The sequence below is a fragment of the Pongo abelii genome, chromosome X, assembly GCF_028885655.2.
Source record: "Pongo abelii isolate AG06213 chromosome X, NHGRI_mPonAbe1-v2.0_pri, whole genome shotgun sequence".
In the NCBI taxonomy this organism is placed as follows: domain Eukaryota; kingdom Metazoa; phylum Chordata; class Mammalia; order Primates; family Hominidae; genus Pongo; species Pongo abelii.
The window spans coordinates 141,316,900-141,329,757 of NC_072008.2; the positions used below are offsets into that span (position 1 = coordinate 141,316,900).

The 12,858-nt window shown below is 45.8% G+C and overlaps 1 protein-coding gene and 1 long non-coding RNA gene across 2 annotated transcripts; one reads left to right on the forward strand and one right to left on the reverse strand.

Annotated features, from left to right (window-relative positions):
- Nucleotides 1-4,890: 4,890 nt before the first annotated feature.
- On the reverse strand, nt 4,891-9,289 carry LOC129053070 (uncharacterized). Its single transcript, XR_008518191.1, has 2 exons — nt 7,815-9,289; nt 4,891-5,248 (listed from the first exon to the last, which is right to left on the reverse strand). It is a non-coding gene; the product is annotated as an uncharacterized LOC129053070 (long non-coding RNA).
- On the forward strand, nt 7,617-9,533 carry ETDA (embryonic testis differentiation homolog A). The gene is made up of 2 exons (XM_054545120.1): nt 7,617-8,047; nt 9,163-9,533. Exons 1-2 carry the CDS (start codon nt 7,923-7,925, stop codon nt 9,389-9,391), a joined length of 354 nt encoding a protein of 117 aa, XP_054401095.1. The 5' UTR covers nt 7,617-7,922; the 3' UTR covers nt 9,392-9,533.
- The last annotated feature ends 3,325 nt before the right edge of the window (nt 9,534-12,858 follow it).

Sequence of the window (12,858 nt, forward strand, 5' to 3'; positions counted from 1 at the left end):
TGCCTCTTGGCTCTCTCAGCTGACAGAGCAAGAAATCATGCGTGTGCCAGCTGACTCATGTGTGGTAGGTAAGTAGTGATCCCCCAGTGATGTCTACTTCACAATCCCCATAACCTGTGAATATGTTACCTTACACGAAAAAAGAACGTTTCAAATATGATTAAGTTAAAGATCGTGACACGAGGAGATTATCCCAGATTATGGGAGTGGGCCTCATATAATCACAAGCATCATGTTCTATAAATGAGCCAGAAATGCACCCTGTCTATCGGCCTAAAATGATCCCCATGTAGTTTACTTCTTCACAGCAGGCTAGGACTATTGCCTCAAAGCCCACTGGTGCCAAACTCACATTCTCATATATTCAGTCTCTTTATCTGAAAACGTAGTTTTAAGTCCTTTAGAACGTACCTATTTTCCATCTCTCACAAAACTGCTCCCAATATCCACTAACCATAGAAAAGACAAACACAATAGCTATAAAAGACCCCCCAACCACTGCTGCCCTTCAAAGCTCTGTGACCCAGAGAACTCCCCACCTTGCTGCTGATGACATCACCTACTCATGTAAGCCCCCTCTCTGGTTTCCTCCTCTTTCTCAGAAATCCCCTTACCCTCATCCCCTTCTGGGTGGTGGCCCCACGCTGCTGTCTCTGGAAGGTGTCTTGCAGAGACTTTGCCTCTCATACAACCCTGTCCAAGCACGGTCCCAGTATAGCTTCTGTGTGACTGTCTTTCACAGTCCCTTCTCTTCCTTCTTTAATCCCCAAATACATGAACCACAGAGACTTTTAAGAGGGAGGCAGAGGGATCAGAGTGCATAGTAGGAGATACTACTATGGAAAGAAGTTGGAGTGATGCCAGCAAGGAATAATGAAACAAGGAAGCCAGGCCGATCCTAGAAGCTGAAAAAAGCAAGGAATTGAACTCTGCCCTAAAGTCTCCAGAAAGAGCATAGCCCTAACCAGCAACCTGATGTTAGACCTCTGAACTCCAGACTCTAAGGTAAATTTTTGTTTGTTTAAAGCCGCTACACTTGTGGAAATTTGTTACAGCAGCAATAGGACACTAATACATCTTGTGTACACACATACCTATAAATGTTTCTACATCTACCCTTCTTTATCTATATTAACATAAGCATGAATTCATACCAATCTCTCCAACTCTAATCCCTTATCACATGAGTCATTGTAGCTGTCCCATTTGCTTCACTAACTTTCCTCACCAAGAGTGAGAAATCTGGCTTCTACCATCACACATCCATTAACTTATTTGTCTAACCCAGTACCCATTCAAGCAATCTTAGAAATGTTCTTCTATACACCCCCAGGAGAACTTATGAACCTCAGTGCAATGTTTTGACGTTGGCCTAATCCCTGACTTTTATTTTTATTTTTAACTTACCCTTCAACTTTTAAATTTTGAAATATTTTGCATGCTTAGAGAATTTGCTTCTTTCTTCCTGGAAAGCTCAGCACTGTAGATGCTGCCCTTACTCCTGTCCCACTCCTTCCCACTGGATGCCTGTCCTCTTCCCCTGACAGACTCACCAAGAGGGGCTTCGCAGGGTTTTACACCTGCTTGACCCCAGCCCCACTCCCATCACTGCACTTCCCCACCCAAGCCCCTGGCCAGCCCCAGAGCACCTGGTGTCTGTAGCTCCCATAACCGTCTCAACTCAACCACTGGGCTCTTACAGAAGTTTCTACCCAGACACACACAGACACACACACACACACACACACACACACACACACACCCCTGTATGCAACACACACACACATCTGTATGCATAACTGTACGCAGTGACACTGGAAGGAAATGGTGAAGTATTGAGAGGCTTGCAAAGAAAGGGAAGCATATTGGAACAGGAAACGTGAACTGAGATTCAAGACAGGGGAAACCCAGAGCAGAAAAGCACCTGGCCCCACATCCTGGGAAGGAGACCTGCTCTCAGCACTCCACTCCAACAGGAGGAGGCAACAGGAGCTCAGAAATGACATCCTGGCACTTAGGAAAGCAAGGTTCTGACATGGTGCCCTGGGGTCCCCCATGAGTCGTTTGTAGCATAGATGAGTTATAGCTGCAGGTCCAGAAAGAGACTCCACAGAAGAGTTGAGAGAACAGATCAACAAAATGAGGCCAGGGACAGAAAAGAGGAAGACCCAAAGCGTGCAACTCTCCTAATTGCAAGCCACAACAGCAACGGCAGACACCAGCCTCAGACGCCAGTGTATGCCTAGGGCCAGGCAGAATCAATTATATCCACCACAGGTGTAGGGCAGACAATGGCCAACATCCAAAGGTCAAGGGAAATGAGAGAGTCAAGAGGCAGGTCCATCCTTCTTGTGCAGTCATCTTATTTAAGCTCTCTCTGTATCCAGATAGCCTCCTGAGGAAGAAGAAGAGACAAAAGAGGAGGGAGAGGAAGAGAGGCTGGGGAAGGAGGAGAGGAAGATGAATAGACAGAGTAAGGGGAAGAGTAGGAGGAGTGATAAAGGAGTGCACGAGGGCTTCTTGGAGTCTTCAACACTGATGGACTTCGTATAGCACCCATTGGGAGATATAGCACAGAACAGTTGCCCAAACATACTGGCCAAGAGAGTACATTGTTTACAGGACAGTTATCAACATCTCATAGATCTAGTATTCCATGAAACAGTTTCAGAAATATAATTGAATAATGTAATGTGGTGAAAAGGGGTATTTGACATAAAGGATGGGCAGTGAGACTCCAAAGATCCTTTCCCTTCTCAAATTTGCTTTGACTGACACTGCCCTGGTCATGCTCTGAATCTCCCTCTTGGTTTTCTCTCTGCGAATTGGATCCCGCTTAAGTATAGCCTCTTTCCAAGCTGCCATAGCTTGCATTGCTGTTAATGGGGACTATGCCTGGTCTAATTCGACTCTTTTAAAGCTAATCCAGAAGACATTCAACTGGAGCCCTTCAACTGAACAGGAGACCCCAGTCACCTAACACTGTGCTCAGAGAGGGCAGCTGGAAGTTGTTGCAGCTTCTTGGCATTTCTTCAATAATCAATGACTCGTAAGACTGGAGACAGAAGAAAGGTGAAAAGCAACACCAGTGGAGCTGGGCATTGCGAGTCCCATCTGAACTGCGACAAAAAGGATTCATTACTAGACTCCCAACACAAGCTTGAGAAGGCCATCTGTTGCTGCCAGTGGCTATGTCAGTGCTGAAATGGAGTCACCACCCAGAACAGCATTTCCAAGAATCCCTGGGGATAGGGGCACCCACTATGGGGACAGTGTACTGAGCGTGGGCCTGGATAGGCATAGGTGGGTGGGGGCAACCTAACCAGCAACTCATCCCGTTCCATAGAGAAAGTAATGATAGGGACATGAATAAATTTCCAGCTGCTATGGGAGACCTGGAGAGGAGGAGGCTCTTGGAATTCCACGTGCTGAGGAACCCCTCAGTAAGAGGTGAGACGCTGCAGCTTGGATTCCACTAGGCTGAATGGCAAGAATAGAGTTTCTGACAAATGCAGCCCAAGATCTCCATGAAATCCCAGGCAGAGATCTGTGCCTAACACCCGGCATGGCACATCTGCAGGCAGGACACACTACAAAAATCCTGCTTTCTTTTCCCCAAGGGGAAGATTTTGATGTCTATAATGCTCCTTCGATGGCTAAACATGTATCTCACAATTCTCTGGGACAGAGGTCCTGCAATCAGTTTCCAATTAAAATTGATAATTGGCAAAACACTTAAAACATGCTGTCTATAGACAGGAAATGTAGCTCCAGTTCAATGAAAATTTTCACAAACGGTGAGTATTGAACTATTTAAGGAACAGACAGTGCCAAAAAGATTCTGACACTGACTTATATATCTAGACACTGGCCCTACAGAGCTAGGTCTCACCTTTCCATCTGTAGGGCTGCTTATGGCAATCGCCATGACGCTCTGCGTTGGGGGCTTTTTGTCTCACCCTTAGAGCATGCTGGATATGACCCAAGGCCAACTGAAGGTGACAGGGATTTATATCTCCCATGGGGGAAGTACTTTAACAAGAATGGTTGGGTATTTGGTGGCTAAATACCCCCAAGCCATCTCATTCTGCACCTGGGATGAATGTGAGGTGAGTGTTCTACAAAGTCTCCCATAGGGTCCCCCTGGGAATTAGCTCCAATCGCCCACAGTGGAAACCTGCTAGCTTATTCCTCCCACTTAAATTGGCTGCATCCCTTGTATGTCTCACCTCCCCACACCCTTACCTGTGCTATCTGGGACTCCCTGCCAAGTAAGTGTTTTCTACTCACAAGTGTGCCTCAGGGTCTATTTCCAGGGAATCCACACTTGAACACCTTGTATGCTAATTTATCCTCGAACTTGAATGTCTGGCTAGAAGTAGAATTGTAGGCTCAAAGTTATTTTGCACCAACACTTGAAAGACCATTCTTTATTTCCTGGGCATTTCTGGTTACCTCTTTAGCTCCCTTTCTTTTTTTCTCAATTGAAGAAGTATATCTCTTGCGAGAATTCCCTCCCCACTCTGCAAGCCACTCTCATTTTAAATTTATTTGATTTCAATTTCTACCCATGCTCTCCCCCAAACTTCAAGGGAGGCAAATCAAGACCTCTAAGTGGGCTCCTTATAGGCCCCTCCCCCTAGAAATTTAGGGTTGCAGGGCCTCTCCACGTGTCCACTCAGCTGCCCTTCCAGCTTCTCTAAACAGGGCCCCTCGTGTCTCCAACATCCCCAGACTCTACAACGTTAGTAAACACCTTCTCGGGGGGGAGTAGGTAAAGTTCATCTGCTGTGGCCTCGGGTTACACAGAGACGGGTCAGAAGTCAAGAAACCAGGTGATCAAAGACCATGTCCAGCCAAAAGCAGTGAGAACACAGCTTCCACTTGTAATGGTTGCATCAGGGGAAGGATTTATTGATCCACACCATTTTCTTGGATTTTCCATGCTCCCCAGGGAGCAGAGGTGGGTTGATTGTGTGGCGTGTTGGCAAAGGCCAGGTCCACCCTGGTATGGCTTGCGTCAGTGTCCACAGCCACTCTGTCAGATCCGCATCATTTCTATGATTCCCAAGCTGTCTACTGAGTAAAACGCTCAGCACGGATTTAGAGGCCAGGCTGGGTCTTAAGTATTCATCCACCTTCCTTCTGATGTTCCGTGCAGATGTGCTGGGACCTACTTCAGAGTGTCCCTGAGCCATGACTGCTTGACTCCACAGATGGCTTCAGGAAGACAGCACAGAAAAGAGATCTGTGAAAGTTGATGGAATCTAGAATTACCTGAAGGAGAAGCATCAAGTAGCCCCGGAAGCCTCCCTGCACTTCTCCTCCCTAACACACATGCGTGCATGTGCACGCACACACACACACACACACACACACACGATCATAAAAGTCAGCTTTGTGGCAACTTGTGATTTTTAAATTTCTTTGAGTTCCACATATGCATGAGTACATTTCTAGAATCTCTTCGTTGGTCCATGGACATGTCTATCAATTCTTGTCTCATTCACCAATACTACAGAGTAAGTTTTGAGTCCAGAATGACAAGCTACCCCTCTTGCATAATCTTTCACATTTTTTTGGAATATAATTTCATCTGATCTTGCAGTTACCCACACACTCAAAATTCTGCTGGAAATGATGATTAGGATTGTACTAGATATACTGATTTATTTAGAAGCGAATTGATGCCATTGCAAAAATTGATCTTCCTCTTAAGAAAAATGTAGTATTTTAAAATATTATGTGACTATTCAAACTGAAGGCTCATAAAAAGTGGCATGTGTGTTTTCCTTATTTTTATCTTCATTATTTTTCTAGGTGTTTCATAACGTTTGCAACCGATGTAAATAGGATAGCTTAAATCTATGATATTCCCTATTTATTGGAAGACTGTGCAAATTTTTAATTTATTTATGTATTCATTTATTTTTATTGTAGAGATGGGGGTCTCCTTATGTTGCCCAGGCTGGTCTTGAACTCCTGGGCTCAAGCGCTCCACCCTCCTCAGCCTTCCAAAGTGCTGGGATTATAGGCGAGAGCCACTGTGCCTCACCTAGTATGCAAAGTTTTTACGCATTTAACTTCTATCAATCAGCCTCTCCTGACCTGTTTCCTAGGTGATTGCCTTGGATTTCTAGGATGTCAGTTCCTTAAGAGAAAGATAGTTTTCCACTTTCTTTGTTAATAAAATACACCAATAAGTTATCTTCCCTCTCCAAATTATTTAGGACAATGAATATGGCCTCAGGGTCTTTACACGGTTCTATGTGGCCAGGAGAAAACCTGGAGGACTGAGCCTTCCTTCCCTGCCACTCAAGAAAGGGAGTGTGTGACCTGGGTCACTTTAAAAAAAAATTAAAACATGCTATCTATAGAAAGGAAACGTAGCTCCAGTTCAATGAAAATTTTCACAAACGGTGAGTACTGACCTATTTAAGGAACAGACAGTGCCAAAAAGATTCTGACACTGACTTATGTATTTAGACTCTGGCCCTGCAGAGCTACATCTCATCTTTGCATCTACAGGGCTGCTTATGGCAATCACCATGACTCTCTGCCTTAGGGGCTTTTTGTCTTACAGTTGGAGCATGCTGGATATGACCCAAGGCCAACTGGAGGTCTTGAACTCCTGGGCTCAAGGGATCCACTCCCCTCAGCCTTCCAAAGTGCTGGGATTATAGGTGAGAGCCACTGTGCCTGACCTAGTATGCAAAGTTTTTATGCATTTAACTTCTCTCAATCAGCCTCTCCTGGTCTATTTCCTAGGTGACTGACTTGGATTTCTAGGATGTCAATTCCTTAAAAGAAAGACAGTTTTCCACTTTCTTTGTTAATAAAATACATCAATATGTTGTTCTCTTCCCTCTCCAAATTGTTTAGAACACTGAACATGGCCTCAGGGTCTTTATATGGTTCTACGGGGGCTAGGAGAAAACCTGGAGGAGTGAGCCTTTCTTCCCTGCCACTCAAGAAAGGGAGTGTGCGACCTGGGTCACTTTATACTAACGTCAATTTCCTCAGTTCTTACATAAGACTGAGTGGGCAGCCAGTGTGGAGGCAAGCCACATCTCATAATAGTCATTTTAGTTCCTCATGAGAACCACACTACAAAAAACACAAAGCGCTGTCCTCACCGTTATCCCTCTGACAGCCTGGAAAATCCATGTCCAGCATCTAGACAATACCCACATGGGTCACACTTTAATGGCAACAATGTAGTTATTCCATATCAGAGACTTGGAAGGGAATATGGCTTGAGACATATGAGTATGTCTCAAGGAACTGGTCCAGTTTTAGCACAAGATTTTCCAAAGCATTAAAAGCCCACCTGCATCCCAGGTCCACAGAATAAAGGTGTGAAGCTGCACTGCATTGAGCTTTGGGAGGGGCTCCACTGCACTGAGCTTTGGGAGGGTTTAGATAAGTGTGGGAGACACAGCAATGTTTAATTGCAGTGTTCAATTTCTGCAACTAAACACTCCATTTACATGAATTGTGTATTATAGAAGGAGTACTTGCAGAGTCATGACCAAAGATGGATGCAAGATTGAGAAGCAAGTAGAAAGTTCGACCTGGAACTAACTACTGGATTGGAACATAGCGGACAAACTTGCTCATCACTACCCAGGGGACAAGGCAAGATGCAATGGGTGCTGTTTATTTACACAAAGGAGAAATTTTAATGGATTTTATACGAGCCAGGAACAAGCTCTGAGGCCACGGTAGTTGAGGGTTCTGTCTAGGAAGGAGACACGCAGATGGCACCCAGCCACAGGATATACCCACCTCCTCTCCCAGCAACTTCCACTCACCTTATTCAGGCTTGAACCAGAAGGAAGCCAGGGATGGTGGCCAGTGTTTGAATCTTGCAGACTGTTGGCACTAGGTTCTGAGGACAATTGTGAGTCACCATAGTAATTATGACTTCACTTGGTGCTGAGCCAATCAGGCCCTGGGACTCAAGGAAAGAGAGGGAGTGCCAAGCTGTTACTGTTTACCCTCTGGTCCAGATCTTTCTTCAGAAGAAACCTGAGTGGTCTCACAGGTAAAATATCCTGATATACCAAGATCGTAGAGCATCCTTTTGCGCCATTAACTAACTAACCTACCTGATAAACTCCAACCCTGTTTGGTAGTGGGGGGAGGTTATCAGAGAGTCATTTGTTCAAATTGATACAGAGACACTATAGAGCAGTGGGTAAAAGCAGGAGCTTCAGATACAGGCTTTCTCAGTTCCAATCTCACCTCCCTGTTACTTGGGCAAGTCTTTTAGTCTCTCTTGGGAGGTCAAAATAGAGAACACAGTGGGCATCCACCCCTAGCCTTGGCACTGTGCTGGATTCAAATGAAATGCAGAACTGGGTTTTTGGGGATGAGGCAGGGCCAGGCATCAGAGGTGAGTACAATCTTTAAGCCACTGTGATTACGTTCCCAGGATGGAAAATCAGCAGGATGGACCTTAGAAACAGAAACTAGGTAGTACTTGAGAATGTCCAGTTATTTCTTACACAGGGGTTTGGAGTAAGATTCATACCTGCTTCACCAGTGATTTTCAAAGGAGGCAAATCCTATTTGAAGCTAAAGTCACATAAAGAGATTTGGAATGAGGAAACAAATTATAGCAGCCTGTAAGTTGTAGAATGAAGAAATGCAAATGTAAAGTACTGAACTTTGTTATGGATAGATTTACCAAAGAAAATTACTCTGCATAACATGAATAATGGAGTTCAGAAGGAAGCCCATATCCCAGGTACAGGGAAAACTCAGAGGTGAGAAGAAGGCAGCTCTGAAAAAGAGCAACATAGAACTGAGTTAAAATTAGTGTGGATATAAGAATTACAATGACACTTGAGCTATGAGGTAGTGTTTTGAGTACAATCTAACAAGCCTGTGTGTGTCAGGTAATGATTAGAGTGATGCAATAGTGTGTCCTTAATGTGCCGGGTCCCATCAGGCTGCTGCACAGCCCCATGTGTAAGACAGATAGAAGAAACAATATGGTTGGTGCTTCAAATCAGATGATGACCCAAAGCAACCTTCTGTGACCACTGCTGGTAGCAGTGTGTGTGTGTGTGTGTGTGTGTGTGTGTGTGGTTTTGTGCCAGTGAGGAAGAGGATGCTGGGTACACTTGGTTACCTAGAATACATCATCTTTTTCAGGCTTCCTCAGTCGTGCTGTTTTACTGAGGTTGGGTGGAGTCAACACGTCATGGATAAAGAACTCCCTAAAGGCAGTCCCAGGGAGCCCGCACTGAACATCAAGAAGTCAGACAAATCTTTCAAACGCAAGAAGCCCACCGAAAATGTGCTGATCTTTTTAATCAACAGACAACTGGGCAGGCACAGAAGTGACATCGACCTGTCAAGATGGATATGGATGCTGTCATAAAGCAACTCCAGGGTGGACATGGCCTTGGACAAAAAGTCATGTGGCTTACATGCTGAAGCCTACCCAGATTTTTGAGAAATTAAACATAATTAGAACAATAAACTCCTCCCATGCTTGAGTCATTAAAACAGTCTGTCATTTTACTCCTTTAGGTTGGATGTGTGTTTGCTGACAGGGTGTTCTTGGGTTACACTGGAAGGGGCTTCTGTTCATCCTAACACGCTGGGCAGGGGTGCTTAGACCCAGGGGAGAGGGTGAGATCATGCTGCACACCAGATCTCTCCCACCATCAATCTGAAAAACACTGCAAAGTCAAAGTGATGTAGTACTTGGCATTCAAGGACCAAAGACTCTTCTCCCTAGCCATTTTGAAGAGACTGCCCTGGTGTTCCCCTCTAAAGCCCAGTGCTTGTCCTAGTGAAAAGACATTGTTTAAGAGCAGACCAACAGTTGGCCTGGGGGTTTGGGATATGTTTTAATGCTGCCAATGTCATATCCACAGAGCCTTCCAGAGGCAACCGCTCTGCCCTTTGTCCCCAGGAAAGTATAGAATGCTCTGGTCACTTTTTTGTGTCATGTCAAACAAACCTGCTCAGGCCACAGCCAAAGATAATTCATTTGACTGAAGTGAAGCCCCCTGATAGGACAACAACACACATGAGATGGCTCCCATTGAAGAAGCTCTGTCCCCAAGGAATGTGCTGAGCAAGTCAGATACTCATTCTGAGAAACCTGAAATGGGAACTATGTGGGCAATTGGTCACTGACAAGTGAGAGTTAAAGCTGAAGAGGGGACAGGGAGAGCAAAGAGGCCAGAGCCGTGGCAAACATGGGCAAGCCTAAGTGAGGAGTAAGATGAAATTTACGTAAGGTGAACCATTAAAGCCATCACAAATTCCAAGCATTTCTCTTGTCCTTTCACGTGAGCTGCAAAATAAGCCTGCAAGCAGTCCTCTGTCCCCTCTTCCTCTCCTCCCCAATACCCTGTGTTCTCACAACCCGTCCAGCATTCCCCAAGGCCCCTTCCTGTGTCCCCTCCCCCACCTACATCTAAGGGGCTGTTACTCTCTCCCCTTAGCCAGGTCTCTTCCAGATTTTTTATGTGGTACAAAGTTAAACTGCTCTATGTCCTTTTCACCGTCCTCTTTGTCCCTGTCCCCTTCTCTGTCCTTGCACTGATGCAGCATTGCCAAAAAAGAGCCATCAGCCTCTCCTCAGAGGATGCAGCTGGCTGTAGGATGGAGAGGAGGGGCTAGAGGCTGCCAGGTAGAGGGGCCTCCTGGGTGCACTGTTGGGAGGAACGCTGCCTGGACACTGCTATGTCGGTGACTATTTACCTGCAGTCCAGCATCAAACAGTGGCTGTGAGGTGGAGAATAGGTGGGGAATGGAGGCTGAAAGGGCAGCAAGTAGGGCAAGAAGGAGCCAAACCCACAAGAGCAGAGGCCGATAACAGCCAACCTCCTACACTCCATGGCCACACAACAGAAGAGACAGAATTTAGGGTACAGAGTTTTGTGTGGATAAATCTCACCATCATACTGAGTGAGAAAACAAGTAGCATAGAATTATGTACCAAAGAGAAACTCAACTGTGCCAAGCAGTACTTGGATATATACATAGACAGTAAAGTTATCCAAATTAGAGCAGCAGCACATTCAAGTGGAACTCTGTTCACTTTCCGACTTGACTAGTGCCCCAAAACAATTGGTACCAACTATTTCCCATCTTGCAAGGAGTTGCCTAACAATGGAGGCCTGGTAAAGAAGGCAATCACAATCATGTGACCTCTGACCACTCACCCACCTGCAGGTGTCTACTCACACTGGAAGTCTGGGTGGGTTGGAGACCAGAGAGGCATGCTTCCCAGGGATTGGAGGCTGTACTGAGTTTAAACGAGGGAAACTTCCTACACTTCAAATTTACTGGAAGGTTGGGGCTGCTCAGTGTTCACCTAGAGAACTTGACTTTTGTTTCCAGAAGTGACACTCATAAGTAAGAAATTCAGGAGGAACGTGGCTGTAGGAGAGGGAGAGGAGATTTGGCCAAAATTCGTCTGAAGAGATTTTTCTCAGAAGATCTTAGTGGCGGCCAAATGTAACCTTCTCAGGACGGGGAAGGGGGTGGGAATCTGGATGCAGCTGACTCACAGGAATCAGAGGCTGAGTGGAGACCGCGCACACAGTGTCAGGAGACACTCTCTTCTTCTACTCTTTCATTTCTAGCTGCTGCCTCTCATTGCTCAAATCACTAACCAGACAGCCAGGAAGCCAAGGTGATGTCGTCCATGGTATCAGCCTTCTGGAACACACAGCCCTGCAGAGAAGCATATATCTAGTTGGACAAACGGAGAAGAATCAAATCAATTCACCACTTTTTTCTACTTCCGTTACTGTTCCACCACTGTTGCTTTAATCAGAGGAATAAAACCCTTGCCCAACACATGGTAGCGTACACAGTGTTGTGAGCCATCTTATCATAACAGATGAGGTCAATTTAATTATAATACCATGTGGAACCTAAGTTGTAACTTTAAGGGTTACAAGAAGGTTTCCTACACATTCACATTGACTGGGTGAAGGGAAAGTCACCTTGGCAGGGGATAGATGAAGATGACAGAATAGAAACCTACACCACTCATCCCATCTCCCTTCACTGGAACACCAGATTTTAACAACTATCTGCACACAAAAAACACTGCCACAAGAACCAAGAATTAGGTGAGCAATCACATCACCTGGTTTTAACTTCATATCACTGAAAGAGGCATTGCACAGGGCAAGAGAGGTAGTCTGGAACCACCAGTGCTACCCCTCCTCCATCCACCAGCGTGGAGTCTGTGCACTTTGGGGAGGGAAAGTGCAGCAAGTGGGGGACTTTACCTTGAACTCAATGCTGCCCTATCACAGCTGAAAACAAATCCATGCAGGGTGCAGCCAGTGCCCACACACAGGTGTGTGGGGGGGGTGCATTTGGACCAGCCCTCGCCAGGAGAATCACCCTTCCCATCAGTTGAAACTTGAGCTTCTTCTCAAGCCTCGCCACTGTGGGCAAAAGCGCTCTAGAGTCCTATGTAACTTGAAAGGCACTCTAGGACACAAGGACCGCAGTTTCTAAGGAACTCCTAGTGCTGGGCTGGGCTTACAACCAGTGAACTCAGGTGGCATGTGACCTAGGGAGACAGCAGCTGACATGACTAGCGGAGCCCTTGTGCCATCCCTCCTCCAACCCCTGGTAGTGCAACTCACAGCAATTAAAACGTCCCCTTACTTCTGCTTAAGGAGAGGAGAGTGAATAAAGGTAGTCCTTTATAGCAGTATAAAAATGGACTAACACATTAAAGGGGACATTATGTTGCATCTTTGATACCAGCTGAATCACAGTAGAATAGGGCACTGGGCAGAGTTGTAAGGCTCCTTTTCCAGGCCCTAGCTCCTGGGCGACATTTCTAGATGCACACTAGGCCAG